Source organism: Heterocephalus glaber, unplaced genomic scaffold (genome assembly GCF_053883595.1).
Source record: "Heterocephalus glaber isolate CG9 unplaced genomic scaffold, H.glaber_assembly_v1.0 deba00001760, whole genome shotgun sequence".
In the NCBI taxonomy this organism is placed as follows: domain Eukaryota; kingdom Metazoa; phylum Chordata; class Mammalia; order Rodentia; family Bathyergidae; genus Heterocephalus; species Heterocephalus glaber.
Window position 1 is genome coordinate 8126954 of NW_028258457.1, and position 27567 is coordinate 8154520.

Here is a 27567-nt window from a genome sequence, read left to right on the forward strand (position 1 = left end):
GCCGGGCAGCTCCAGCTGGGAATGAGCTTTGTGTTCCGTGGGCGCCGCGGGTCTTTTTGTTGTACCGGAAGCGAACATAGCAGAGTTCTTGTGCTGTGCCAGGTTCCCCTAAAAGCCTGGATTTAAGTTGGGGTGGGTTTTTTTTGGGGGGGAGGTAGGGCTCTGACAGGATCTCGCTATGTAATTCAGGTTCTTTCTGAATTCATTATGTAGCCCAGACTGGCTTCAATTTCAACGCAGTCCTCCTGCCTCAGCCTCCCGAGTGCTGGGATCACAGGCCTGTGCCACCACGCGCGGCTCGTTTTTGATTTCAGCTTAAAATTTCCAAAAATAATTTTTTTTTTGGTACCGGGGATCAAACTCAGGACCTTGGGCTAGCGAGGCAGGCGGCAGAACCACTGAGCTAAATCCCCAGCCCGGTTTGGAGTTTTTTAGGTCCGATGGCCACACAGACCTAAACTGAGCTGCTGGTCGAAGCTCACCCTGCCACCCTCCCTCACCTCCTCCAGCAGACACTGAGTCACTTCCGGAGGCTTGTCAGTCTCCTTCCTCAAGCACCATCCTTTGAGAGGAGCTGGGCATGGTGGTGGACATGTGTAATCCCAGTACCCCAAAGGCTGAGGCAGGATTGCTGAATTCAAGGCCAGCCTGGACTGCACAGCAAGGCCCTACTCTATAATGAATAAATAGCATGCTGCCACAGGGCCTTTGCACATTCTCTGCTCGTTTGGAGTGTCTCCTCAGATATCCACAGGGTTCCTCCCTCTCAACCTTTAGACCTGTATGTGTTCTATTTGTTACTATAATGCAATGCTGAGCCAGGCTGCTTTATACAGAAAAAAGGTCTGTTTTGGCTCACAGTTCTGGAGGATTTGTATGGTGATGGCTTTCTTGCTGGCCGAGCCCTAAAATGGAACAAACCATCCCATGTGAAGAGACCAGCAGGTGTAGTGTGTTGGGTCTCTATCCTCTGCCTCTTCCCCTCCTCCTCCTCCTCCTCCTCTTCCTTCTTGCCGTAATGGGATTGAACCCAGGAGGAGCTAAATTGCACACCCAGTCCTCTGCATTTAGAGACAGGGTCTTGCCAAGTTTCTCAGGCTGAAATCAAACTTGCCATCCTCCTGCCTCAGCCTCTTAAGTATCTAGGATTAGCATGTACTATCCTGCCCGGCACATACAGCTTCTTTAAAGTGGTATCTTTCAACAGCCAGGCATGGTGGGACATGTCTGTGGGAGGCTGTCAGGAAGATCACTCCTAAGTGAGGCCTTGAACTCACTGTATGTCCCAGGCCACTCAGAGGGATCCTCCTGCCTCAGCCTCCCGAGTGCTGGGATCACAGGCGTGCGCCACTGCACCAGCTTTGCCTTCCTGTCTTACCACAGGACATTTATCTCATGCACATGGTGACACGTGGATCATGAAGGGCCCTTGGCAGAGGCCACACCGATGGGTTTGGACTGTCAGGCTCCAAAGCTGGGAGGCAAGGGCTTGGGATGGCCCAGCGGGGGATGCTTGCCTGGTGTGTAAGAGGCCATGAGTTTGATTCTCAGCACTGAAAATAAACACAAAAGCTCCTCCCAGCCTAAATAAATAATTTTTAACATTATTTTTGTAGTACAGAGGATTAAACCCAGGGCCTTCCCACACAGCTATATACCCAGCCCCTTTATTTTCTGAGACAAGGTCTCACTAAATTGTCTAGGCAGGCCTCAAACTTGTGATCCTCCTGCCTCAGCCTCCCAGGGTGTGTAATCCACACCCACCTTCAGTTAACTTCTGTGGGGCCAACATACTAGCCCATTATTCTGCATGTGCCCTGTAAATGCTGAAGCAAGGAAACTCAGCCATCCCAAGAAAACCTCTAGTCATGAAACCCTGGTTTGCACATCAAAGGAAGCCAGGGGGCTCCTCTTTCTCCCAGAAATAGTTCCCGGATCAACCCTGCTGGGGTTAAGGATCTGAGACCCAGCCTCACAGAAAAGAAATGGCTGAGCTTCCAAGGAACAGAGAAGTTGGTCTCTGGCGCCCTCTGCTGTTCACTACATGCCACAGGCCCGCCAGATTGTGCCCCTTCACAACCACCTGCCCAGTGCACCAAGTAGCTCCGAAGTAACCAAGATGACCTTCCTTAAGTGATGGACAAACAAACCGTGGAACATGCAGGCAATTCCATATACTTTTGTTTTTGGTTTTTGTGTTTTTTGGTACCGGGGATCCAACTCGGGACCTTGTGTTTGTGAGGCAGGTGGCGGAACTACTGAGCTAAATCTCCGGCCCTCCATGTATTTTTTTTTTTTTTTAAAGCCACACACAAAAAAAGAGGAATATTAAATGTCATTTTTCTGGTGTAAACGAGTTGAGGGTAGTGGCACAAACCTGTAATCCCAGCACTCTGGGAAGATGAGGCAGGAAGATCACAGCCTAGGGAACTCAGCAAGTTGAGAACCTGTCTCAAAATACAAAATAAAAAGAGCCAGGGGTGTAGCTCAACATGAAGGCCCCAAATTCAATCCTCAGTACCAGGGGGGTAAAAAAGCTAACCCAAGAAGTTTATGTATGTATAGCAGGGCGTGGTGGCGCACGTCTGTCATCCCAGCACACAGGAGGCTGAGGCAGGAGGATCGCTGCTAATTTGAGGTCACCCTGGGCTACACAACAACTACAGAGTAAGACCCTGTCTCAAAAAAATAAAACAAAACAAAAATAAAGACAAGAAAATAGTCTATCACATGACCCCAACTAAATAATCCTGCAAGCTTTGAGACCATAAAAGGACAAATGAGCAGCAGTTGCTGAAGGGAGAAGGAAGGGTGCGCGCTACATCAACCCCTGTCACGGAGCTGCAGCCCTGCCCTTGTTACCATGGGCACCTTGGGGAGCTGTGGAGCTGCCTGCCTGGGCCGCATCCTGGAGAGAGGCTCTGGGAAGCCACTCACGGCCTCTTGCTCTGGAGGGCACACTGCTCGGAGGCGCCAGCTCACAGGGCTCAAGGCATGAGGCAGTGACACAGCCCACCAACCCCGCACTCAATGCACCTCAGGGCCACACGGGGTCCCTGGGGGTGGGGGGTGGGTTCTGCAGAGAGTCACAAGCAAATGCAAGGCCTGGACTGTCCTCACATTCAGAAACCAAAACAAAACACTTTATTACAATAAAAGCCATTGTCCTTTAATCCTCAAAATCCTCCCCCATCATTCTTGCCACTTTTTTTTTTTTGGCGGTACTGGGGATTGAGCTCAGGACCGTGGGCTTTCAAGGCAGGCACAGTGCCACTGAGCTAAATCCCCAGCCCACTTTGCCACTTTTTTTTTGAGACAGGCTCTCACTCTGTAGTCCAGGCTGGCCTTAAATTCAGAGATCCTCCTGTCTCAGCCTCCTGGGTGCTGGAATGACAGGCGTGCACTGCCACACTCAGCCACATTTTTGGGGATGGGGTACCAGGGATGGAACTCACGACCTTGCGATTGGGAAGCAGGTTCAGTGGCACTGAGCTAAATCCCCAGCTACATTTTTAAAATTTAACCTTTCACTGTGTATTCTTTTCACCCTGCTTACATCCACTCCACTTCACAAGAACAAAAGCAATCTGTGGCTGGCCAAATTCTCTGAATTGGGTCTCTGGTGCCCTCTGCTGGCTATTCTGTTTATTTATTTATTTTGGGGGGGGGGCTTGTCTAATCACAACAGCAGGGACACCATTTTTCTTTTCTTCTTTTTGGTTTTTTGAGCCAGGGTCTCCCTTTGTAGTTCAGGCGGGCCTCAAACTTGCAGTGATCCTTCTGCCTCAGCATCCTGACTGCTGGGATTGTGGATGTGCACCACCACACCCAGCAGAGATAGGATCTTTTGCAGGAAGGGCCCCGCTGAAGACAACCCTTGGACTGGTCTGGAAAATCTAATTAAGAATAAAATTTAAATGGTGAGAGTGTAGCTCAATGGGAGAGCATCTACCTATCATGTGCAAAGCCCTGGGTTTCATCCTCAGCACTTCCAAAACTTTTTTTTAAGAAAGTGGCAAAAAAATAAATAAATAAATAAATAAAATAAAATAAAAATTAAAATTAAAAAAAAAAAGAAAGTGGGAGATGGGTGTGGTGCTGCACACTCTTGCCCAGCAGCTGGGAGGCTGAGTCAGACGGACTGTCATGAGTTCGAGATGAGGCCCGCCTGGAAGACTGTGAGACTGTCTCAAAAAACAAAAAACAAGGGGCCGGGGATTTAGCTCAGTGGTTCCGCTGCCTGCCTCGAAAACACAAGGACCCCATTTCGATCCCCAGTACCAAAAAAACCCAAAACAAAGACAAAAAAACAAAAAAAACAAGGGGGCCCGGGATTTAGCTCAGTGGCACCATGCCTTGCAAGCACAAGGTTCTGAGTTCAATTCCCAGTACCAAAAAAAGGGGAGGAGGGGGACTTGAAAGTGTTCGTGTTAAGATTCCCAGTATCTTTGGGTGTTTTTTGGTCCTGAGACTCAAGTGCCTCTGCTCTAGTGCTCTACCATTCTGAGCCCTCCTCACAGGGAGGAATCCAAGACCTCATGTATGCCAGGCAAGTGCTGTACCATTGAGCTATACCTCCAGCCCCTTTAAAAAGTTGTTTTAGGGTCTAAGTTGCCCAGGCTGGTCTCACACTTGCAGGCTACCTGCCTCAGCCTCCCAGAATGCTGGGATGACAGGTGTGCGCCAGTAGCCCCAGCTCCATGCAGGATCTTATGTTACCTCTCATAGGCTGAGCACTGCAGGTGCTGGGAGCTAGGAAGTACACAAGGGACCTGGATCCATTCTCAGGGGCCAGCGTATGACCCAAGGTGCTGAGCGCCAGGTCCATCTGGTCCCCTGCCAGGTCCAACAGCCCCATCCCCTTGTGCCTTACACCCAGGATGTCCAAGTTACTGGAGAGGCAGCCAAAATACAGTATGACTCTGCCAAGAACAGCCAAGCTGCTGACCAAAGGTAAGTCGCAAAGATTGCAGGCTGACCAGGCTCCACAATCCCTACTGAAAGAGCTGAGTGTTGCTATCTGGTCATCCACCACTCTCACCTCCACTGCTTTGTGGATTTGGGGGTTGTGTGTGGGACACCCCTGGCTAGAAGTCAGAATTGCATTTAATAACATGGAAGTAATTAAGGTGTGCACTCCTCTTTCAGTACTTTGTTACAGGAAATGAACCCAACCTTTTTCTGAGACAGAAAATCATTAAGTTGTTTATGCAGGACTTGAATTTGCAATCCTTCTGCCTCAGCTTTCCAGTGTGCTAAGACTACAGGCATGTGCCATTGTACCTGGCTTTGTCTTTTGTTTTCGTCACCATTTCATTTTTATATTTATTCAATATTTTCCTGCATTTAATAATTTCAGGCAAAGGGAATTGGGGAGGTAGCTCAGTATAGTATCTGCCTGGCTTGCATGAGGCCCAGGGTTCAATCCTCAACAATCCCCCCCCAACACACATATATTTTTGGTAAGATGAGGATCAAAGGCAGCACCATACCACAACTAACTTTCTTTTTTAATTCCTTCCTTCCTTTTTTTGAGACACATTCTATGTCATTTAAAGTGGCCTTGAACTCACCATGTAGCCCAGGCTGGCTTCAAACTCTCAGCAAACCCCCAGCCTCAGCCTCACGATTCCTGGGATTACAGGTGTGTGGCACCATGGACAGCCTGCACTACAATTCTAAGGACTAAGTCACAGGGCTGGCAGTGACAGAGTTTGAATGATGGACCTACCACAATCTTAGAAAAAGTAAACTTTCTAACCTGTTTTTCCTCTGTAGAATGGAGATGCAGACTTATAAGATACCTCTCTTGCCTCAAAATAGATTTAAAACTGTCATGTGTTCAGCGAACCCACATTATGAATAAAAAATTAAAGTGCCAAAAACTAAGTAGCAAATAAACACAAACATTACACGGGCAGTGGTCAGTGGGTGTAACTCGGTGTGTTCAGCATGCACAAAGCCCCTAGGTTGGTCCCCAGCAGCACAACTAAAGCAAAACAAAAACCCCTCAAAACGTGTCACAACGAAGATAACTGTTCCATCTCGTGGTTTAATTATCTAGCCACGGGCCACCCAGATGACAGAGGTGGTCTCACTCCCCAAATATTTTAGCTTTACAGGTATAATAACCGTAACCTAGCTAAGTACCAGCTATGGACCCTGACATCCCTTTGCACAGAATTCTATGAGTCCATATAAATTTTGAGATCAGGACATGCTTTATGGCCTTCTAAGCCACTTCCAAAACTGTCAGTACACACATGGTAAAGTCGGGTTATTTTTGCCACTTCCCTCTCACAACCAAATAGTCACACCAATGTCAATTTCTTGGCTTAATATTAGTTACATTTCAGGGAAGCTGAATGAAAGGTATGCAAGATGTCTCATTTTATCAGTTTCATGTGAGATTTAAGTTATCCCAAAGTATAGCTTTTAAAAATACCAAAGCAAAAATGTTATTTATAAACAAGTAATAAGAGGCCTGGGGTGTATAGCTAAGTGGTACAGCCCATTTGCAAGACCCTAGGTTTGACCACCAGCACCCAAACAACAAAAATGAACAAAAACACCCACAAAACACAAGACTGGATCCTAGAAAGCTAGGCACAGTGGTGCAAATTTGTAATCCCAGGGCTCTGGGAGGCTGAAGAAGAAGGTTTGTAAAAATTTGAATCCAGCCTGGGCAATTTAGTGAGACCGTATCTCAAAATAAAATTTTTAAAAAGGCTAGGGAAGTAGTTCAGTGAGAAGCCTCTGGGTTCAATCTCTAGTACTGAAAAAAACAAAAAAAACCTATCTGAAGCTTATGGTGGCATGCACCTGCAGTCCCAGCTACTCCAAAGTCTGAGGATGGAGGATCACTCGAGCCCATGAGTTGGACACCAATGACACAGCAGTGATTTAGTGAGACCCTGTCTCGAAATAAAACAAAATTTAAAGAAGGGCTAGGGATGTAGCTCAGTGCCGATCCTGGCTTTTATCCTCAGGACTACAAACTCACAAAAAACAAAAACAGAACTGAATGGTTTCAGGGAGTGAGTGTCAAGAGAGTCCCCTGACCAATGCAGTATCTCTCTACCAGGTTGACTGTGTGGGCCACAAGAGAGACTACTGTATTTTTGTCTTGTTTTTACCATGCTGGGGATGGAAAACAGCAACTCACCTGCTAGGTAAGTGCTTTACCATTGAGCTACATTATATTTCTAGTTGAAAAAGGCCAACATAAGGGCTTATCACTAGCTCTGACAGCGATAAACAGTACACGGTTAAGTCACTCGATCTGCTCCCCCCATTCCTGAACCAAGAAGGCTCTAAATTTGATTTAACTAACAAGGAGCAGAGACAGGGAGAAAGGCTCCTCAAACTTTCGACAACCCAGCGAGGGTCATTCTGCAAGTAATATACCTCAGTTCCACTCTCAGCAGCTGTACCCTCCCGGGCACACAGTCTGCCAGGGCTCGCAGCCGGGTCAGGTCTGGTGCCTAGCTGGCTTTCATCCAGCGACCTCCGACTGCACAAGGGACTCAGCCTGCCTCAGGGTGACCTTGTCCTTTTTCTCCTTCTGCAACACCTGCTCCTCCCACAGCGCCTGGTCCACCTGATCGTCGGTGAGCACCACGGCCTTGTACTTCTCATCAAAGAGCCGCTCGTTGGCCTCGGAGTGCAGCTGGTGAGGCCCAACGACGCGCAAATGCGGGGGCAGGTGGAGGAACTCGTCGTGGTTGATGTCGCAGTCTCGCATCCGGGCCCCCAGGACCCACCAGCGGCCCACGAACCCCACATCCAGGATTCGGCCCGGGAAATCGACCCAGCGGGGCTGCAGGTAGCGGCAGCGAGCCCGGTAGAGGCTGGCTTGGCCGTCGAAGGGCGCCTCGTACAGGAGCGAGAAGAGCCCCAGGTTTACATGGCGCAGGCACCCGCGGCCCCTCAGCCAGAGGAGCCTCTGCAGGAAGGATTCTGAGTCTCGGTTGCGCGTGGCCGGCGCCAGCAGCAGTAGAGTTCCCGATGCTTCAATCAGCGCCTCCTCGAAGGCCGCCTCGCTCGGCGCCAGCGCGCAGCAAGCCGCTGCGCCGCCCAGCAGCGCAGAGTACAGGGCGGCGCGGCAAGGCCGGGCCCGCGCCGCCGCCGCCGCGTCCCTGCAGGCCTCACCGTAGTCCTGCAGCAGCGCGCGCGCCCAGGCACCTGGGAGAGAAGAAGCACAGTGAGAGCAGTTACTTCGCTGCGCCCACGCCCCTGTCATCTTCCTCCGCTACTCACCTAGTCGCACCCACACACCCGGTTTCGCAGGCGCCGCGTTAGTTCCTTCTCCACCTGCTTCTCTGCGACCTCTGGTCCAAAATCTCTTCAGAGAAGCGGTCGCCATCCTCTTCCGGTCTGCGGTCCAGTCTCCGGATAGAAACGCCTGGTACCCGAAATAAAATGCCTGGGGTGTCTATTCTGCGTAATCGCCAAAGTGGCCGGAAGTCGCTTCCTACCGGAAGAGATTAGGAAACGGACCGGTGCCGGATGTTGCTGTAGTCTCAGCTGGGTCGACGCTGTCGGTTAAGCCTGCCGCACAGGCGCGGAGAGCCCTGGCCACGCCCGTTTAAGGTAAGCTCAGGTGAGACCCGAGGCGAATTTAATTCCCCGTAGGTGTTGCTAGCTGCGGGGTAGAGCTTGGGGCTGATAAGGTCCGGGAGGGGCGTGGACCTGAGTGGCCTCTGTCCTCAGAACGCGATGCGGTGACGCCCCTGAACCACCATGGCAGCGGCTGACGATCTGGCCTTCCACGGTGAGTGCAGCCCCGACGTGGCCGAGGTTTCTGTTTTGTTTTTTGAGACAGGTTCTCCCTATGTAGTCCAAGCTGACCTCGAAGTCCAGGCGATCCTCCTGCCTCAGCCTCCCGAGTACGGGATGACAGGCGTGCACCGCCACACCCGGCTGAGGGCAGAGTTTCTGCTCCTGCCCCAGAACATCTCTTGCAGTCCTCAACTCCTATTTAACCCAACCACAGGCGGCTGTGACCCCTGATCCGACACCGGAAACACCACCCAGGAGTGAGACCCATCCTCTACCTGAACCCCATTTCCGCCTTGAATTCACATCTCAATCCCAAGCCTAGTCTCGTGTGAGGGGGAAGACCGCGGAGCTCCACTCCATGCCCTAAAACTGAGGCTGGGTCCTGTCCCGGGGGAGCACTGGGGTGGCCACAGTCAGAACCTCAGCTTCCCTGCAAATGAGTAGTGGGCAATCAGAATTGTCTCAACCCCCCAAAACATGCCCATGGCTCATCTTCCCTCCCCATAGAATTCGAGGAAGCCACCAATCTTCTGGCTGAGACCCCAGATGCTGCTACCACCAGCAGAAGTGATCAGCTGACCTCCCTGGGCCACGTGGCTGTGGCAGCGGGCACTGGTAGCAGCTATGGAGCTGAGGACGAGGTGGAGGGCGACAAGACAGCGGTGAGTAACCTGTGTCCACACCCTGCCTCTGTCCAGCCGCCAGCCTGTCCAGGCTGCAGGCTCGGGCACTGAAGCCCTGTGCCTTGCAGCTGCTGCAGGCGGAGAAGCCACAGCCTGGGTTCTGGACCTTCAGCTACTATCAGAGTTTCTTTGACGTGGACACCTCCCAGGTGAGGCGTGGGAGTCACACTCAGGGTTCCACTCGGGGCAGGGTGCTGGGGACTGCTCCGTGGGAGAGCAAGGCTCCTCTTAGTCTGTAAGAGGAACGGTGGTGCTGCCTAAGGACTGTGGGGACACCAAGGACCCACATGGTATGGTGACAGGGCAGAGGCCTCTGGGAGACAGTGAGGGCCTTGTGAGCTCTATTTTTGGGGTGTTTGGTTCAGGATGGGGTCTTGCTATGTTGACCATGCTGGCTTCAAATTCCTGAGCTCAAGAGATCTTTGTCCTTCAGTCTCCTGAGTGGCTGGGACTCCAGGTATTGCCAGCATGTCCAGCTGTGAGCCCTGTTAAGAAGTTGGGAGTCTGGGTTTTTGGGGGGTTTTTTTGGTACCGGGGATCGAACTCAGGCCTTTGCACTTGCAAGACAGGCAGCGGCATCACTGAGCTAAATCCCTGGCCTCTGGACTCTGAGTTTTATGGGGAGGGTGATGGGGAGCCAATGGAAGGATTCAGAGCAGGAGAGGAACAAGTGGGATCAGCAACATGGAAGAGATATGATCAAGGCCTCAGGCCAGCCTCCGTGACAGTAAACCCGGGCACAGAGTATAGGACATACTGCAGAGAGAGATCCTTGCTGGGCTGAAGACCTGCTGCAGAGTGGCGGGAAGCTGAGCAGGAGCTGGCTAGGGGAGAGGGCTCGGGGCCAGCCACAGGAGCAGCCTGTCAAGCCGGGGAGAGTTGGGTTCTTTCAGGTAGGGCTTAGAGGGGAGACTGGGGTCCACAGGAAAGAAGCTGTCAAGGCCTCAAGGCCCAGTAGGACCCAGGTGGGTTCTACTCTAGGCCCTCACCGCACCCTCCAGGTCCTGGATCGGATCAAAGGTGCACTGCTGCCCCGGCCTGGCCACAACTTTGTACGGCACCATTTGCGGAATCGTCCCGATCTGTATGGTGAGTGAGCTTGCGCATTTGGTTCATTCTCTTATTCATTCCCCAAATGCGGGCTGAGTGCCAGGCCCTGCTGCACAGCTGAGAACAAAGCAGTCAGTCACTTTCAGAGACTGACGCTTGTGGGCCTGGGACGCTAGCAGTGTTGCCTCTCCTCAGGTCCCTTCTGGATCTGCGCCACCCTGGCCTTCGTCCTGGCTGTCACCGGCAACCTGACACTGGTGCTGGCCCAGAGGAGGGACCCCTCCATCCACTACAGCCCCCAATTCCACAAGGGTAAGAGGGGTGGCAGGCCCAGCCGCTGGCAGCAGCAGAGTCTCCAGGCATAGAGATGACTGCCACCTCGCCCCCCAGTGACCATGGCAGGGATCACCATCTATTGTTATGCATGGCTGGTGCCGCTGGTGCTGTGGGGCTTCCTGCGGTGGCGCCAGGGTGTGCAGGAGCGCGTGGATCCCTACAGCTTCCTGGAGACCGTGTGCGTGTACGGCTACTCACTCTTTATCTTCATCCCCATGGTGGTGAGTGGGGCTGGCCGGTGGGTGGCAGCCGGGGCCACAGGGGTGCCCAGTGTGGTCACTAGTTGCCTGTCACCCCAGGTCCTATGGCTCATCCCTGTGCCGTGGCTGCAGTGGCTCTTTGGGGCGCTGGCCCTGGCCCTGTCCACGGCCGGGTTGGTGCTCACCCTCTGGCCCGTCATCCGCGAGGACACCAGGCTGGTGGCCGTGGCCCTGCTGTCCACTGTGGTGCTGCTCCACGCCCTCCTGGCCATGGGCTGTAAGGTACAGGTCGGGATCGGGGTGGCCCCAGGCTGGGCCGTGGGTCGGGCTGGGCTGGCTGTTACACTGACCTCAGATATCTCTGCTCAGCTCTATTTCTTCCAGCCGCTGCCTCTGGAGCAGGTGGCACCTCCAGCCCAAGTGACATCTTTAGCCCTGCACACACAGCTGCCTCCCACCCTGGCCCGGTCTATGGGCACCTCGTAGGAAGGCCCAGGCCCAGTCCCACAGGTGAGGCGCTGCCTCCCGCTGTGGCCAAGAGAGGTGAAAAGGCCTGGGCACTGGGAGGAGCCTCGCTTTCAGGCCAGACCTCAGGGGACACCGCCTGCCCTGACCCCGGCGAGGACCAAAGGCTCCCTTGACCCTTCAAGACCACTCTGCTACTGTCCACATTTTTCTTACAAAGCAAACACTTTTATTTTCTATGCAAAGGTGATCCAGAGAATTTATATAAAGGTGGGGAGGGTAGCCGAGCAGGGAGCTTCCAGGGCAGCTCAAGTGACACAGCCACAGGACAGGGCCCCGATGCCCTACAGTGGGGTACCCCAGCCCTGCCTCGAGCACACGCAGCAGGCCTGGGCCTGACCTCCAGCTTGAGAGGTCAGGTGCTAGGAACAAGAGGGTGAAGAAAACTGCCTGTGCTGAAACGTACATTTCCTTGCTCTTTTTTTTTTTTTTCCTTTTTTTGGAGGGAGAGGTCCCTGCAAGGTCCCTTTCCCAGCTGAGGAGGGTCCGAATGCTTTTGCAGCAGTGGGGACTGGAGCATCTACAAGTCTGGAGGGGACACACAGGCCTAACGTCAGTTACACAGGGAGAGGACACCTTTGAGACAGGCTGGAGGTTTCTGTCTGCCCGTGGCCCATGGTGACAGTCCGCCTGCTCAGCTCTTGGCAGAGGGGAGGGGAGCTGCAGGGCTCAGGGACAGGACAGCAGCTGAGTCGGCCAAGGACAGGCCTGCAGATAGCCGGGGCTACATTCAAGTGTGAGGTGACCCTGGGCGGGAAGGGCCACCCCTCCCTCCCGTGGGGCCTGCGGCTGCGCCCGGCCGGCCGGGTTTCTCAGAGGGTCTGTGAATTGACACTGGTTCTTTTCGTAAAAAAATAAAATTAAAAAAAGCAGCATGTCATGCCCTTGGTGACCGTGGTGGCCTGGTAGTTGAGGAGAGGTACTGCCCGGCCGGCTGTGCCCTGCAACGGGTGAGGGTGGGACGCTGAGCTGCTCCCTCCTCTACCCTGGTGCTGCTTCGGCAGAGGGCAGAGCCAGGCGGCTGCAGCGGGCAGGAAGGACAGGCTTCCGATCGACATGATCTGGTGTAAAATATGGCAGCGACAGGCGCTTGGGCCAGGGTGGGGCAGGGTAGGGGCAGCGGCAACAGTGTAAAAAAGTGTCCGAGTCCCGTAGCAAAGAGGGCCGTGACGTGACGGTGTTGAGGCTTGTCCAGTCCGAGGCGGCCGCCAGTGCGGGCTTCATTTGGTTTCCTGGTGCTGTCAGTCCGAGGCTGGGCGCCTAGCTCCCATAGTGCATGGTGTTGGTCGGGATGGACATGGGTGACGCCATGGAGATGGCCGGGCCACCCATGGTGAACTGGTTGTTGACCGCGTAGTGGGCGCTGGAGCCACCGCCGCCACCCTGGGCACCTGAGGAGCCTGTGGGACAGGCAGTGGGCACTGAGGGCAGTGTGACCCTGTGCCTGCCCGGTCCCCCGGCAGTGTGAGCACCCACACAGGCACGGCAGCCAGCAGGCCACACACTCCCACGCCCGCGTTACCTTGGACAATGCCCGTGCTCATTATGGAGCCCATCCGCGAGTGGGTGTGATTGACAATCCCTGTGTTGGCTGCGCAGCAACAGGAAGGAAGGAAGGGAGGGAGATGCATCACCACCCCCAGCTTCCCGGCCCACTGGCACTCAAGGGGCAGATGCAGTGACAGAGCAAGGCAGACAGCAGTGCAGGGCCTGGCAGCCGAGAGCCCCAGGAGGAAGAGATGCCTTCGCGTGACAGAGGTGCCAAGGGTCCAAGCACTCATCATTGGGCCGGCCATGACCCTTCCCTGCCCAGGCGGTGTCCACCCTGCTCCCCAGACCACAGGGACATTCACCTAAAGGAATCAGGTTGTTGTGACCCACGCTGGAGCCGCCAGCAATAACACTGCTCAGGTCGTAGGCTGTCGGCATCCCTGCGTGCAGAAAGGGGGGCATCGGCTGGGGGTGAGTGTGCCCCATGGGTCCCGGCCGTCACCCCAGGCCCCTGACTCACCAGCCACAGCCATGCCGCTGCTGAGGTTGTAGGTGCTGCCTGTGTTCCACATGTTCTCCGAGGGTGACGTGTAGTGTGAGCCAGGCGGGGGTGAGGGTGTTGTGCCTGTGTACCTGTGGCAGACGGAGTGTGGGCAAGGCCGGGGCTGCGGGGACAGGGCGACAGGGCCTGGGTGCCCCGCATGGAGACCTCCTACCTGAAGAAGGGGTTCTTCAGGTCCAGCAGGTTACTGGACTTGGAGCCTGTCTGGTCCACCTGGGCCACAATACTGATGTCGTAGCTCTGTCTGTAGGGCAGTGAGGCAGCATGAGATGCCGGCCGAGGGACCCCTGCCTGCCCCAGCCCTGGCAGCAGGCTCACCTCTTGTTGGCAATGAGCAGACATGTCCCTGAGAGCGTGTCCCCGGCCTTGGCGAAGAGTGGTGACTGGAAGAGACACCGTACCTGGTACCAGTGGGTCAAGGGTTCCGTGGGGGCCGTGGACAGCCACACAGTCATTCTGCCAGGCAGGGACAGGCACACACTTGACTGGGCTGGTGCCACTAACTGGGCCACCAGCTGTCCCTGAGCTCTCCCCAGGGCTGGTAATGCAGGCAGACCTGGGCACATGTGTGCACAAGGAATCTGCAGCTGCAGGGCACCTATTCTGATACTCAGGTGCCTTGAGACACAGACAAGGACTCATGAGGGGCAGGGAAGCCCTTTGTCCCCACCCCACCTCTTGCTCCAGACTTGTTCCCACCGGGCAGCAGGAAGCCAGGAACTGCATCCTGCTCTCCAAGCCGAGGGTCACAGGAGCCCGAGGTGGGCCAGTGGAACAGCAGGGCCTGCGCTCCCACACTCACATGGAGCCGATGAAAGCGACGTCAAACCAGAAAGCCAGGCCATGGACCAGCCCCGAGTGCAGCATGTGGAATTTGAATGGGATTTCTATCCTGGAAGGCAAGGGCAGGGGTTGCTGGGGAGCCCGGGAGCTGCAGTGCGAGGAGGGCAGCGGCCCTAAGCTGAGCAGGAGTAGCTGGGCGATGGGGTACAGGGCGTTACCTGTGCAAATCTCCTTCTTTGGCTTCTAAGAAGTTCACTGTATACTTGACAGACTTGGCCATCAGGATCCGGATGTCAAATGTGTCCTGGGAGAGACCACAGGTGTGACCCGGCTTGTGTTACAGACCAGGGAGGAGGGGAGCCTGGTGCTTCCCTCTGGCCTGGCCTTGACTTCCAGGCTGCAGGGCTAGGCCAGCCTCCCCTGCTCAGACATGCTAGGAAAGTGTCGGCACCACACCAAGGGGATGGTGAGGTGACAGCTCTCAGGATGACAGGTGGCACTAAGGACTTGGCCTGTGTGTAACCTACAGATGGGCACACGAATTCCACACCTCACTCAGCAGAAGCCACGGGAAGCATCTAATTGATCCAGCAATAGTTCATTCTTAAAGGACTGTGTGTACATGGAAAAAGCAAGAGGTTGTTTGTGATTTTGTAGGGAACGATCTCCAAGATAAATCATTAAGCAAGGCAACCAAAAAACCAAGGTGGCAGGTTTAGGGTGCTAGGGGGCAGAGCATTTGCCTAACATACACAAGGCCCTGGGTTCTATCCACTGTGGCGCCAAAAAATCAAAAGCAACTGTGTGCTGATATCCACTCCCAGTTCTGTTTTTTTGGGGTACTGGGGATCGAACTTGGAACCTTGCACTTTCAAGGCAGGTGATGGAACCACTGAGCTAAATCCCTGGCCCTATCCACTCCCAGTTCTGACAATTTTACCAAAATAAAACAACAACAACAACAACAAAACCAAAAACAAACCAAGAGGCTGGGGTGATGGTGGTGCACACCTGTAATCCTAGCACTCCAGAGGCTGAAGCAGGAGGACTGCTGAGTTTAAGGCCAGCCTGGGGTACATAGTGAGACCCTGTCTCAAAAAACAAATGGATGGGGGGCCGGGGATTTAGCTCAGTGGTTCCGTCGCTTGCCTAGCAAGCGCAAGGACCGGAGTTCGATCCCTGGTACCAAAACAAAACAAAAAACAAATGGATGGGGCACGGGATTTAGCTCAGTGGTGCCGCCGCCTGCCTGGCAAGCACAAGGTCCCAAATTTGATCCCCAGTACCAAAAAAAAAAAAAAAAGAAAGAAAAAAAGGTTGGACAATTTTACATCAGACTGACAGGTCTGCCAAGGACAAGGCAAGCTGAGTGAACTACAAAAACTCAGTCAGCTGCTAACAGCCTCAGGGAACAAGCCTGGCATCCAGGTGCTCATCTCAGCAAGAATGGAAGTGTGCTGAGGGGAGCCCTCCTCACCCTGCCTTCACCCCTGGCTGAGTCCTATCAGCAACCTCTGCAGGTGGGGACAACAAAACAGGAGCTCTGTGTGCCAGGCAGCTTGTGCTCAGGCCAGAACAAAGAAAGAAATGCAGAACAGGAAGGCAGATGTGAGTGCAAGTTCACGTTTAGCACCGCCAATTCCTAGGTCAAGCATGAGGTGGCCTGCAGAGGCCAAGACTCCAAGTGGGAAGCTGTCCTAAGAGACTAAAAGCTGAGCACTGATTGGCCATGAGGAATCCTGGATAAGGCACGCTGAGAACTCTGGTCTCTGTCTAGACTCTGAGGGCTGAGGGTGTAGCCCAGTGGCAGAGCACCCACCCAGCACATGCACAGCCCTGGGCTCCATCCCCAGTACTACAAAAAAAGAACCAAAATCCCAAAAAGTACTACTGCAGGCCAGCCCTAAAACAGCCCTCCAAGTGTAGTCCTGTCCAGGGTACCCTAAAAGGTCAAGGATAAGATGATTTTTGCCTTTTTTTTTAAGGGTCTTACTATGTACCCCAGGCTGGCCTCAAACTCACCAAGATTCTCCTGCCTCAGCCTCCCAAATGCTGGAATTACAAGTGTGCACACCATGCTGCACTGCTTTCTGCCCTTTTTACCCCTTTGCTTGTCTGTGACACACAGCAGACTGAAGGCACAAGGACAGCCCAGCTGTCCTCTACTGAGCCAGTCATTAGACTTGCAAACTAAATGACACTATTTTCACTCAAATTTTATTTGAAAAGTTTCATTTTCTTAAAAAATACTATTGATGTTAACAGGTAATGGGTTATATTATTATTGACAGGGTCTCACTATGCAGTCTAGGCTGGCCTCAAACTCAAGGTGATCCCTCTGCCTCAGCCTCCCAAGTACTAGGCTTACAGGTGTGTAACACCAGGCCCAGCAATTACTTTTTTTTTGGTACCCAGGATTGAACTTGGGACCTTGCGCTTGCACAGCAGGTCCCAGAACTGCTGAGCTAAATCCCCAGCCCAGCAATTATTTTAAAAATAGATAAATTCATATTTTTATATGTCTTGGCTTTAGTTCTCATACCAGTAGATACTGATCCATCATATCGATAGAATACATGCAAACAAAATGTCCTTGGGACCCTTGGTCTTCAGGGTTGTAAAGGGGTGGGGAGACTGCTGCAAATAGATCTCAGACACCTACCAGGTCTGGGCGCTCTGTCGCACAGCAACTGCCCAGAGAGCACCAAAGCCCTGAAGAAGAGACATCCCCAGAACCTCTGTAGTGTTTAACACTAGCCTTCAATGGTCAGGGACATCGAGAAACCGCGCCGCAGGACCAAGACCCAAACCAAGCATAACAGAGCCATGCGCGATGGCCCACACCTGTGGTCCCAGCAGCACTCTGGAAGGCAGAGGCAAAAGGATCATGAGTTCAAGGCCAGCCTGAGCAGTTGAGCAAGGCCCTGTCTCAGTGCAAAGGCCCTGGGTTCAATCCGCAATACAAAAAAAAAAAAAAAAAAAAAAAGCAAGCCCAGATGTAGACTTTTCCGACACTGAAAGTGATCACTTCCATGTTAACACAAAAAGTGGTGGCTGGGATTGTAGCTAAATAGTACAGCACTTGCCTTGCCTGGCATGTGCCTGACCCAGGGTTCTATTCCCAGCACCAGGGGAAAAAGGATTTCAAAGAAGACCTGGATGATAAAATCTAACCCTGCACTGGCTGCGGGAGTGCACACAGGCAACCCCAGCTATATGGGGGAATGAGGAGAGGTGATCACTTGAGTCCTACCTGGGCAGTGTGGCCAGACCCCATCTCAAAAACAAAAAACATGAAACAACAAAAATGACCAAAATGAAATTCCAGACGTGAGAAATTATAATAACCAAAATTAACAACAAGAAAAGCAGGTGTGCTAGCACATGTCTAGAGCTGGTGCAGAAGGCAGGATCCTGGACTGCAAACGCTAGCCCTACCTGGGCAATTTAGTGAAACTATCTTGTAAAAAGTTTTAAAAAGGGGTGGGGCTGGGTGTGGTGGTACACACCTGTGATCCCAGCACTCAGGAGGTTGAGGCAGGAAGACTGACACAAGTTTGAGACCAGCATGGGCTACATAGTGAATTCAAGGCCAGCCTCAACTACATAGTGAGACTCTGTCTCAAAAAATAAAGTAAAATTTAAAAAAGGCCTGGCATGGTGCCGTGTGCCTGTAATCCCAGCACTCTGGGAAGGCAAGCCCAGCCTCAGCCACTTAGCAAGACCCTGTCTCAAAATAAAATGAAAAACTTAAAAGGGTGGGGGGGATACTGAGGATGTAGCTCAGTATGAAGGCCCTAGACTCAGTCACTGGAACTGATGAAAGAAAATAAAAAAGACATTAAGGCAAGAAATAGTAATAGAGGAGACATTTCATAATGATAAAGGAGCGATCCAACAGAGACAGGATAATCCTAAACCTCTCACCAAACACACAGTGTTATAAAGTACGTAAGGCAAAAGTATCACAATGAATCGGAAAAATGAGCAAGTTCACAAGTTATGAACAAAAAAAAAATCAGAAAATCAGTAGTGACAGAGATTTGAGCAACATGATTAGAAAATGTGACCTCCCTGGCTTGACTATAACACTACGCCCAGCAAGTGACGGTCGCACATACTAATTTTTCACATGCACACAGAACTTCACCAAAAGAAACCAGGTACGGGACCTAGAGCATTTCCACACATTTTGAAGGACTCTGACCATGGAAATATTCAGAACAGCATGTTGCTTATGCTACATTTTGTGAGAAGAAAAGCTGAAAATATACGTATTTGTATGTGCACATTTAGGTGTGAACCGTTAGAAAGAGTAAATAATGCTGCTTGCTGCAGGAAGGGGAGCTGAGCGGCAGGAGACATGCTCAGGAGGCTCTGCTTTCATACTCTTCATGTGTGAACTGTGAGTCTACATATCAATTGAGAAACCTCAGTAAGTAAAATCAGCCACTAAATGGAATCTGCTCCTCGAGGGTTCCTTTGCCTCCTAAGCAGTCACACATCCCACAGGCTCCCTGTGCTGAGTCTGCGGCCTCTGCCTCTCAGGGACAGTGCTCTGTGCAGGCCAGAGGCCGGGGCTGAGGGAGCCCAGGGCCTACTCTTGTCACTTAAGGGGAGCCACACCCAGCAGGGACACCATGGTGCCCTACTCACCACCACAGGCTGCCGGAAATACTCGTCCACGGCGGCGCCCCGGAGAGCCGACAGGTCCACCCCATGGAAGGACGGCTGGTACCTGCAGAGAGCCCCGCCCCGGCAGGGTCACCAGCAGCAGCAGCAGCAGCAGGGCAGTGGGTCCTTGCCTGTCTCCCAGCTGACCCCTTACATGCACCCCAGTTCCTCAGGTCCTACTGAAGAGGAGGAAAGGAGAGGCAGGGGGTAGGGGGTCACTCACCAGAAGTTGGCCTTGGTGAACTGCTCCATGTAGAGCTGTTCATCTGTGAAGGGTGCCAGGTGGACGTCACCAATTGTAGGGAACATGTTTCCTGGGAGCAGGGCAGGGAGGGGTGCTGGTGTCAGGGTGGCACATCCCTCAGGGGTGGGTAGAGCTCCCAGAGAACCAGACACCCCAGCCTCAGGCTTTCCAGCCTCTCACCCATCCATCTATTCTGCCAGTGGCCTTGTACTGTCCCACTCACTCCTGGTGGGTATGTGTGTGTGTCTATGTCTGTGTCTGTGTGTATGCATGCACAGCCATGTCCGGCTCTTTTCTTTTGTACCCTTTGGATTTGTGACCCATGGATCTATGTAACGATTCTAAAATAGCAATAAGTGAAATCACCCAATCAGATTGGCTCACTAGGGCTCAATTCATCCACTAACAGCTCAGGTCCCACTTGTGGACAGTCTGTTTGTTCCTGTTCTGTTCCCAGGGCTATGAGGCTAGCAGAAGAACCAACCAGAGCCAACAGCAGGCACACACAGGGAGAAAGGCCAAGTGGGAGGTCCAGGGATCCCCAGCTCTGGCAGACCCCAGGCCAGCAGGGTGGGCCACTTGGCCACTTTAGCTTGGCATATGGCCTACAAAGGGGCAGGAGGCAGGGTCCCTGTCTGTCACTCAACAGACAGCTGAGCCAGAACTCCAGAGGCTGAGCCTGCTCTGGGAAAGCACCTGGCCTCCAGATGTGGATCCTCACCCTTCTGTGCTGAGAAGGAAGGGGCCCCACCAGGCTAGCGATGCCCAGTTGCAGCCCTGGGGCTGGAGACAGGGACAGGCAGGGAGGCACTCCGATATGGCTCCGGGGCCCCGTGCTGGGCCCCACGCTGGGCTACCTGCCCTGGGGAGCCTGTGTCTCACAGGAATTTGTTTGGCCCAGAAGGTTCTTGGCTCCTGCAGGCCAGGGGGTGAGGGGCAGATGCTGCCTTTAGTCCTCTGTGCTGAGCAGGGCTGGCACCTGGCCTCACATCCCATGAGGCCCTCTGCTGGGGCAAACCCATCCCTGCAAGCCTAGCCACCAATAGGCAAGGATGGGAGGGAAGCAGATTTTGGCCTGGTGGTGCATGCCTGTAATTTCAACACCCTGGGAGGCTGAGGCAAAAGGATCTCAAGTTCAAGCCTAGCCTGGGTGGCTGAGTGATTTAGGGAGACCTTGTCTCAAAAAAAAAAAAAAAAAAGCTGGGGATGTAGCTCAGGGCAAAGGCCTTGGGTTGAACCCCTAGTAACAAAAAAAATGAAAAAAAAGGGGAGTGAAAGTCATAGGGACAGCCTCAAGTAGCACACACATCCTGGATGTGTGACACAGTGGTGGGGAATGGCAGCCACCTCCAGAACATGGTCCACGGCCCATGGCCCTGGGACAAAGGACTCATGCAGGAGCTTCCCACATGCCTACCACACGCAGGAGCCCTGCCCACCTTGCTTGCCCCCCAGTCTGCTTGCTTCCAAGCTCTACCACGGCCACTGCCTGGCTGGGGCGCACATGCACACACACACACACACACCCCACTTCTTGCCATATGCAGCAGGAGTTCAGGTTGGCAAAGACCCCTGACATGAATGGACAGATACACACAGTTGTCTGGTGACTTGGGCTCATACCCAGAGGCAGGGATTGGATAGCCTGAGGACAGACACGGTGACAGATGGGCTCACCAGACTGCTGCCTCACCCCTCACAGGCACCCACAAGGGCACACATGCCCGCCTGCCCCTGGCTGAGGGAGGCCTGTCCAGGCTCTCTGGGGCCCCCAGGAAGCCCCTCGAGCAGGCTGGGCAAGGACATGTCTGGCTCCGTTTGGGGCCTGGGACTCAGGTATAGGGAGGGGGCAGGTAGGGAGCAGGGGGGCCCAGGATCCCCTGTACCCAAGCAAGCAGGGAGCGGGGTTGCCATGGGCTGAGGGTCCAGCTGTTGAGCACAGCAGAGACACTCACCACTGGGCTTCAGGTACTTCTTGGCATGGAGGTAGCTCTCGAGCATGCGCTCATTGAAGAGCATGTAGCCCATAGGCTCCGAGATGATGATGTCCACCTGCTCGGGGAGCGAGATCTCCTCCACCTTGCCGGGGATGACCACGATGCGGTCCGTCAGGTTGTTGCTCTTCACCAGGACCTGCAGGCAAGCAGAGACTCAGGGGTCCCCGCACCTAACCATTGTGTGCCTCCCGCCAGGGCCTCTGGCCAACATGGCCCCCCAGCACCCCTCTGCCTCCTCCAGGGCATCTGAGCCACAGCCTCGGCTGCTAAGAGCGCAGGTGGCCCAGGCACTGTGAGGCAGCAGCAGTCCTGGTCCCCCACCCTAGTGGTGTCAGCTGTTGGGAGCAGAGATGGGGGAGTCAACTCTGCAAGGGCCACTGATGCTGCAGCCGCACCCTACAACCTGGCAAGTTCAGTACCAGAACTTGTCCTTGGGGCATAATGGCACCAGAAGTACCACGTGTTTAAGGGGGCTCAGCAGGACAATGTGTATGACAAAGATTGGAAGAGTCAATGTCACAAGAGATGGAACTCGGCTAAGCAAACAAGGCTCAGCTCAGGCCAAGGGACACCTGGCAGCTACAGAGAAGGAAGACACTGTCCCCAGCAGGACAGAGACAATGTGCTTTTCGTGTGAGACAGCAGCAGGCAGGAGAGCCATGCTGGCCTGTGCACCCATGGAGGAGTCTAGTAAGGTCTCGGGGGTCCCCCGGGGAGGCGCTGGAAAGACCAAGGGTGGAGGGAGGGAGGCATTTTCACTGTTCTTCCTTTGTAGCTTTGCAATTTTCAACCTGGTGAATGAATGTTTCAGTAAAAAAAAAAGGAGATGACAACATGAACTCACAAAATGAAAGACCATTGTCACCTGCATTGGACACGGGGTGGCAGGGCTCAGAGAGGCCAGGCACACACCCCAGAGATCTCCCCTGAAGCACAAGGTCTCATGGCATCCAAAGGCCCCACCCGCCCCAGCCCAGGGCTCAGCTTCCTGGAGGTTCACGGTGGGCACTGCACTTGAGGCTGAGGTGGGCCTGGGGAACCAGGGATACTGACCTCGGCATGCTGGGCCATGGTGCTGGCCTCCACTGCATAGATTTTCCTGGCTCCAGCCTGGGCGGCAAAAAACGACAGGATCCCAGAGCCACAGCCAACATCAAGCACGATCTGGAAATGGTGATGGGAGAGGTGCTGGGTCCCCAGCATCCGGTGTGACCCCGACACAGGGCCCACGGCCAGAAATGGGGCACCGACTGCGCATCAACTACAGAGAGCTTCTAAAGTACAAAAATAGGAATAAAAAGAGCAATGAAGAATCTGAGCAGGGTCAAGGAAGAGGCAGAAGGCTCCTGATAGAAAAGTGCACATCTCTGGGAGCTCACGTTTTGGAGTCAGAGCTGGCTCGGGGAACCTGGGAGTGACACCCAGGCAGAGAGGAGGAGAGAGCCAAAGACAGCTGAGCCGAGGGCGGGGCCTCAGGACTGCAGGGCCTGCACTCTGCAGCCCTGGTGGCTAGGAAGGGGCCAGAGGGAAAGTGTAAGCTCCCGACCAATTCAAAAAGGAAAACAAATGCTGGGCCAGCAGGAGAGAAGGGAGTAAAAAATGCAGTTAAGCTGGGCTTGATGGCAGAGGCCTGTAATTCCAGCACCCTGGAAGGCTGAGGCAGGAGGATCACAAGTTCACAGCCATCCTGAGCAGCTTATTGAAACCCTGACTCAAAATGAAAATTCAAAAGACTTGGGGGGGCTGGGGGTTTGGCTCAGTGGTTCCTCTGTCTGCCTTGCAAGCGCTGGGTCCTGAGTTCAACCCCTGGTACCAAAAAAACAAACCAACAAAAGACTTGGGGCAGGGCCGGGGATTTAGCTCAGTGGTTTCGCCGCCTGCTGCACAAGCGCAAGGACCCGAGTTCGAACCCTGGTACCAAAAAAAGACTTGGGGCTGAAGCCAGGCATGGTGGTGCACACCTATAATCCCAGTACTTGGGAGGCTGAGGGAGGAGGATCGCCATGAGTTCAAGGCCAGTCTGGACTACATAGCAAGACCCTGTCTCAAAAAACAAAAAACAAAAAGAACTGGGGTGCAAAGGCTGGGTTCCCTTGCCATTACCACAGAATAAAAGAAAATGCATTTAATGCCTCTGACCTACAAAGCCTGGCTGACTTAAACATGCTTGGAACACTTAAGGAACGACCCCACAGTTGGGCCAAGGAATCTAACATGGAGCATGTTTTATAGTACAGTGTTGAGTATCTCATGCAGTATATGAAATACTGTCCTGAAAAAGAAAAACAGAGCAGCTGTGTAGGGACACTTTGATTCAGAGAGCACTGAAAGTCACTACATCTAGCCATCATCATAAGATGGGGACCATCTGGGGACACTGCACACTTGCTGTCTTTTAATCACAACTACACATTGCTTGGTAGCATTAAAAGCTTCTCGGCAGAGGTCAGAGACTGGGTGCAGCTCAGTGGCAGCGCATTGCTGGGCATGTGCAAGGGCTGGGCTCTATCCCCTGGAGAGGTGAGGGACAGGGCCAATTGGGGTCCATCGCTGAGCCCGAATGCCACATCCCAAAAGTCCAGAGACCTAAATACACACTGAAGCTTGCGCTGGCGACTGGCTGAGAGCAATTTGGGCATCTTCGCCTGTGATGTTATGATATGGTGTCTTGGTTTCTGTCCCGGATCCCTGGCACATCACCCCACCCCTGAGGTGGGCCATGGAAAGGAGGTGTTCCTTTCCCCATGGCAGGACACAGAAACTCTGCTCTTCCAGTCTTTCTGTCTTGCAAGTGGCCCTAAAGAGATTCTGACCCAGCTGGGTGTGGTGGCACATGCCTATAATGCCAGCGCTAAGGGAGGCTGAGCCAGGAGGATCTCAAGTTCAAGTCCAGCCTGGGCAACTTAGTGAGACCTTGTCTCAAAATAAAAAGGGCTGGGAGTGTGGCTCAGTAGTACAGCATCCCTGGTAGCCCCCGCCCAAAAGAAAGTCTTTTAGGTTGTGGTGTGAGGACCAAAATATGTATATGTTTTCTATACATCACTGTTTTTTAAAAAAAGTAACTAGGAAAGGTGATGAGTATTAATCAGCTTGATTCTCTTTCACACACACACCTCAGAATATCACCTGAAGTGCATAGTTTTCAGCAGCACTGGGATGGAACCCAGGGCTATGTGCATGCTAGGTAACACCTGAGCTACACCCCCAGGCCTTTATTTCCTTAAGTTGAGACAGAGTCTCCTAATTTCCCAGGCTGGCCTTAAACTTGCAATCCTCCTGCCTCAGCCTCCCAAGTATCTGGGCTTACAGGTGAGCACATCTGCCCTTGGCTGAGAACACACTATGGATGCAGCTTGTTGCTTTAGTTAGAGAGGTTGCCATTTACATTTTTTTTTTCATTTACATTTTGTATGGCTTCTGCTTTGATTTTGGGGTGCTAGGAATAGAACTGAGGACCTCTCTCATACCATGCAGGTGGTCTGCCTCTGAGCTACACCCCCAGCCCAGCATGTACAACTCTTACTTGTCAATCATACTTTAATAAGACTGGGAGAAAACAGTGTGCCATAAAACACACTATTAAGGTATAAAAAATTTTAAGGCCAGGCATGGTGACACATGCCTATAATCCCAGCACTTGGACTGATGAGAGTTCAAGGCCAGTTTGGACTACACAGGGAGACCTTATCTCAAAAAAAAAAAATTTTTTTTAAAAGAGTATTCAACAGGAATACACAGAATACAATCCAATGTCCTTTAACAAAAGGCCTCAAGCAAATAATTCAAAATTACGTGCTAATGCATGCATGGGAACAAATTTGGAAGGAGAGACCTTACACTGATGGCAGAGACTGTTTTGGAGGGAAATGACACAGGCCTTTCCTGCGATACTGTACATGTTAAAGAGGTTTTCCTTTGGTAATCAGAAAAGTAAATCTGAGATAAAATCCTTGCACAAACAAAAAGACAGAAACAGGGAGGTGGTCTCATGCCTGGGCTGGCACTGCTCACTTTGTCCTTGAAGTCGGTGTGGTTCTGCAGGATGGCACGCTGGTAGGTCCCCGTCCGCACATAGTCCTGCATCATGTTCTGCTGCTGGGACAGGTAGCCGTAAAACTGGAACAGAGATACACCAATGCACAGGGCACCCAGGGGACAATTGGCCGAGACCTGCCAGCCTTACAGAGGGAAGGGTCAGCTTGGACCTCTGTCCCCTGGGAGGCTGGGCGCCCTCTGCCAGCCCAGACCCCTCGGCACAGGCTGCCAGCTGCTCAGGAGAGGGAGCAGCCCCAGGAAGGTCACCACCACTGTCACCATGGCTCAGGGACACAGGTGGCTGCCACCTGGACCCAGAAGCCACCCAGGAGACCGTAAGCGTGGGGTTCTGGCATTAGGGCCATCTGACCCAGCTTCGGGGCCCCAAAGAAGAGGAGGAGCAAGTGGAACAAAACTCTAGAGCTCAGAACTGCAGGCAGGTGAGGCGTGGTGTCTCTGTAAGACAACAGGTGATCGGGAGGCAGCATGGCACCTGCAGGGCCACAGGCTTTGGCATCAGGCACACCTGGCTTCCCATCTCGGCTATGTTTCAAAAGAGCTGTGTGACTTGGGGCAAGTCACTTAACCTCTCTGAGCCTCAGTTTTGTCATCTGTAAAATGGGACAATAACAGCACTTACCTCCTCAAGTTGTTGGGAGGGTCCCAGTGCTTCTGGGCCCAGAAGAGCTCAGAGCATGCCTGGTGCACAGTAGGGGTCAGGACAGTGCAGTGGTTCTGTTACTATTCAAAATGCCTGGGGCCCAGGCTTCACCCACACTCAGATCCTTTTAGCAACCCTCTCAGGCATCACAAATGAGAAAACTGAGCCCCAGCAAGCAGAGGACACTTGCCCAAGGCTATGCAGCTAGTAGGGGACAGAGCCAGGACGGGATCCCAGGTGGGCCTGCCCATGCTGCATGGCCTTTGAGCAGGCAGGTGGGACAGGCCACCAGCTGCAGGTAACCTGGCCCAGGGCAGTCGCCCCCTACCTGGAAGTACTGCACAGCCGAGGACTCCTCTGTGCGCTCACTGAACACCGACCGCTCCAGGGTGTGGCCCCGGCACGTCTTCAGGATGTTGTAGAAAGAACAGAAATCTGCAATGGGAGAGCCAAGTCACTGGGGGCAGGGAGCGACCTGCCCAGGAGCCTGGCACGTGTGGCCACCTCAGGGCTCCATCTGGCTGCACGCCTTGGCTTTTCCCACGGAGCCTGTGTGGCTCAGTGATCTTTTTCCCCCCAAACAATGTTCACATTGAAAAGAAAAGGGGCTGAGAGTGCAGCCCTGTGGTACTGCATTTGCCTCGCCTGTGTAAGCCCCTGGCCTCCATGGCCAGCAAGGCCAACACCAAGCACATGAATAAGTAAAGCAGAAAATAAAAGGAGACCAACGCTGCCACTTGGTGACCAAGAGCAGCAGGTGGCAAGTTCCCCGAAGAGTGGGAGTGGCCTAGCGGGAACAGGCCTGGCAGTTCCTCGCCAAGAACAGCCTGGTGAGTCTGTGAAGGGCACAGGCCACGGACCCCAGCTCAAACCTCCAATGATTAAGCCCACCTCGACTCAGGAAGCATGGCGGTGTCTACGGGCCGGCAGACACAGAGACACCACCTCCGTGTCCAGCAAGGGGATAAAGTGAAAGAGGGGCCTGGGGACGTGGCGCCAAGGTAGTGCGCTTGCCTGGCCTGGCTTCCACCTTTAGTACCACAACAGAAGAAAAAGAAGAAGGCTGGGGATTTAGCTCAGCGGTGCTGCCACCTGCCTCACAAGCACAAGGTCCCAGTTCGATCCCTGGTACCAAAAAAAAAAAGAAGAGGAAAGGAGGAGGAGCAGAGAAGAAGAGGAGGAAAGAAGAAGAAAGAAGGAGGATAAGGAGAAAGAGGAAAAAAGGAGGATGAGAAAGAAGAAGGAAGAGGAGAAAAGATGAAGAAATAGAAAAAAGAAAGGAAGGAAACAGGAAGAAGGAAGAGAAGAGGGAAGGAGAAACCTTAGAGGAATTTGTAGTATCACTGTTCATAGTTCACACTAGGTGGTGTTTTGTTTTGCTTTGCGTTTTGACAGGACTGGGGCCTGAGCTCAGCCCTAGAACGCATGCACTAGGCAAGTACTTCACTGCTAAACTACATTCCTGCCCACTGCTGGAGTTATTTCTCTTTTGTTTTAAACTATGAATCTAGATTATAAGAGTCTCCTCTTGCCCTTGCCAAATAC

General features: G+C 53.2%; 3 protein-coding genes across 7 annotated transcripts in view; 1 reads left to right on the forward strand and 2 right to left on the reverse strand.

The window, feature by feature from the left end:
• Nucleotides 1-6032: 6032 nt before the first annotated feature.
• Timm29 (translocase of inner mitochondrial membrane 29) lies at nt 6033-8406 on the reverse strand. The gene is made up of 2 exons (XM_004865545.3): nt 8260-8406; nt 6033-8184 (listed from the first exon to the last, which is right to left on the reverse strand). Exons 1-2 carry the CDS (start codon nt 8363-8365, stop codon nt 7496-7498), a joined length of 795 nt encoding a protein of 264 aa, XP_004865602.1. The 5' UTR covers nt 8366-8406; the 3' UTR covers nt 6033-7495.
• A 10-nt stretch (nt 8407-8416) lies between these two features.
• Nucleotides 8417-12450, forward strand: Yipf2 (Yip1 domain family member 2). Of its 4 annotated transcripts, none has more exons than XM_004865544.3 (9): nt 8417-8592; nt 8713-8773; nt 9289-9443; nt 9533-9613; nt 10466-10553; nt 10710-10826; nt 10905-11071; nt 11150-11332; nt 11406-12450. In XM_004865544.3, exons 2-9 carry the CDS (start codon nt 8743-8745, stop codon nt 11472-11474), a joined length of 891 nt encoding a protein of 296 aa, XP_004865601.2. In that variant the 5' UTR covers nt 8417-8592; nt 8713-8742; the 3' UTR covers nt 11475-12450. The 4 variants fall into 4 exon arrangements, with proteins under 4 accessions (XP_004865601.2, XP_004865600.2, XP_087057759.1 ...); XM_004865543.3 differs by having other exon boundaries at nt 11420-12450; XM_087201633.1 differs by having other exon boundaries at nt 8466-8602.
• Carm1 (coactivator associated arginine methyltransferase 1) overlaps nt 11722-27567 on the reverse strand; it is a 39410-nt gene continuing 23564 nt past the window's right edge. The window contains exons 3-16 of one of the 2 annotated variants that reach the window (XM_004866058.2): nt 26351-26457; nt 25338-25442; nt 22380-22490; nt 21285-21462; nt 19309-19399; nt 19068-19149; nt 14630-14715; nt 14431-14520; nt 13947-14084; nt 13783-13872; nt 13587-13699; nt 13429-13506; nt 13098-13166; nt 11722-12975 (exon numbers count right to left, since the gene is read on the reverse strand). In XM_004866058.2, the coding sequence (XP_004866115.2) occupies nt 12836-12975; nt 13098-13166; nt 13429-13506; nt 13587-13699; nt 13783-13872; nt 13947-14084; nt 14431-14520; nt 14630-14715; nt 19068-19149; nt 19309-19399; nt 21285-21462; nt 22380-22490; nt 25338-25442; nt 26351-26457 (1478 nt within the window). In that variant the 3' untranslated portion in view covers nt 11722-12835. The remainder of the gene's footprint in view (nt 12976-13097; nt 13167-13428; nt 13507-13586; nt 13700-13782; nt 13873-13946; nt 14085-14430; nt 14521-14629; nt 14716-19067; nt 19150-19308; nt 19400-21284; nt 21463-22379; nt 22491-25337; nt 25443-26350; nt 26458-27567) is intronic. The other variant, XM_087201621.1, reaches the window with a different exon arrangement.

Excerpts from the sequence above, each read along its gene's own strand:
- Timm29 (XM_004865545.3), bottom strand. The coding sequence starts at position 8,365 with ATGGCGACCGCTTCTCTGAAGAGATTTTGGACCAGAGGTCGCAGAGAA. Across the intron at positions 8,185-8,259 it reads GGGTGTGTGGGTGCGACTAG|GTGCCTGGGCGCGCGCGCTG; the intron begins GTGAGTAGCGGA and ends CTTCTCTCCCAG.
- Yipf2 (XM_004865543.3), top strand. The coding sequence starts at position 8,743 with ATGGCAGCGGCTGACGATCTGGCCTTCCACG. Across the intron at positions 8,774-9,288 it reads TGACGATCTGGCCTTCCACG|AATTCGAGGAAGCCACCAAT; the intron begins GTGAGTGCAGCC and ends CCCTCCCCATAG. Across the intron at positions 9,614-10,465 it reads TTGACGTGGACACCTCCCAG|GTCCTGGATCGGATCAAAGG; the intron begins GTGAGGCGTGGG and ends CGCACCCTCCAG.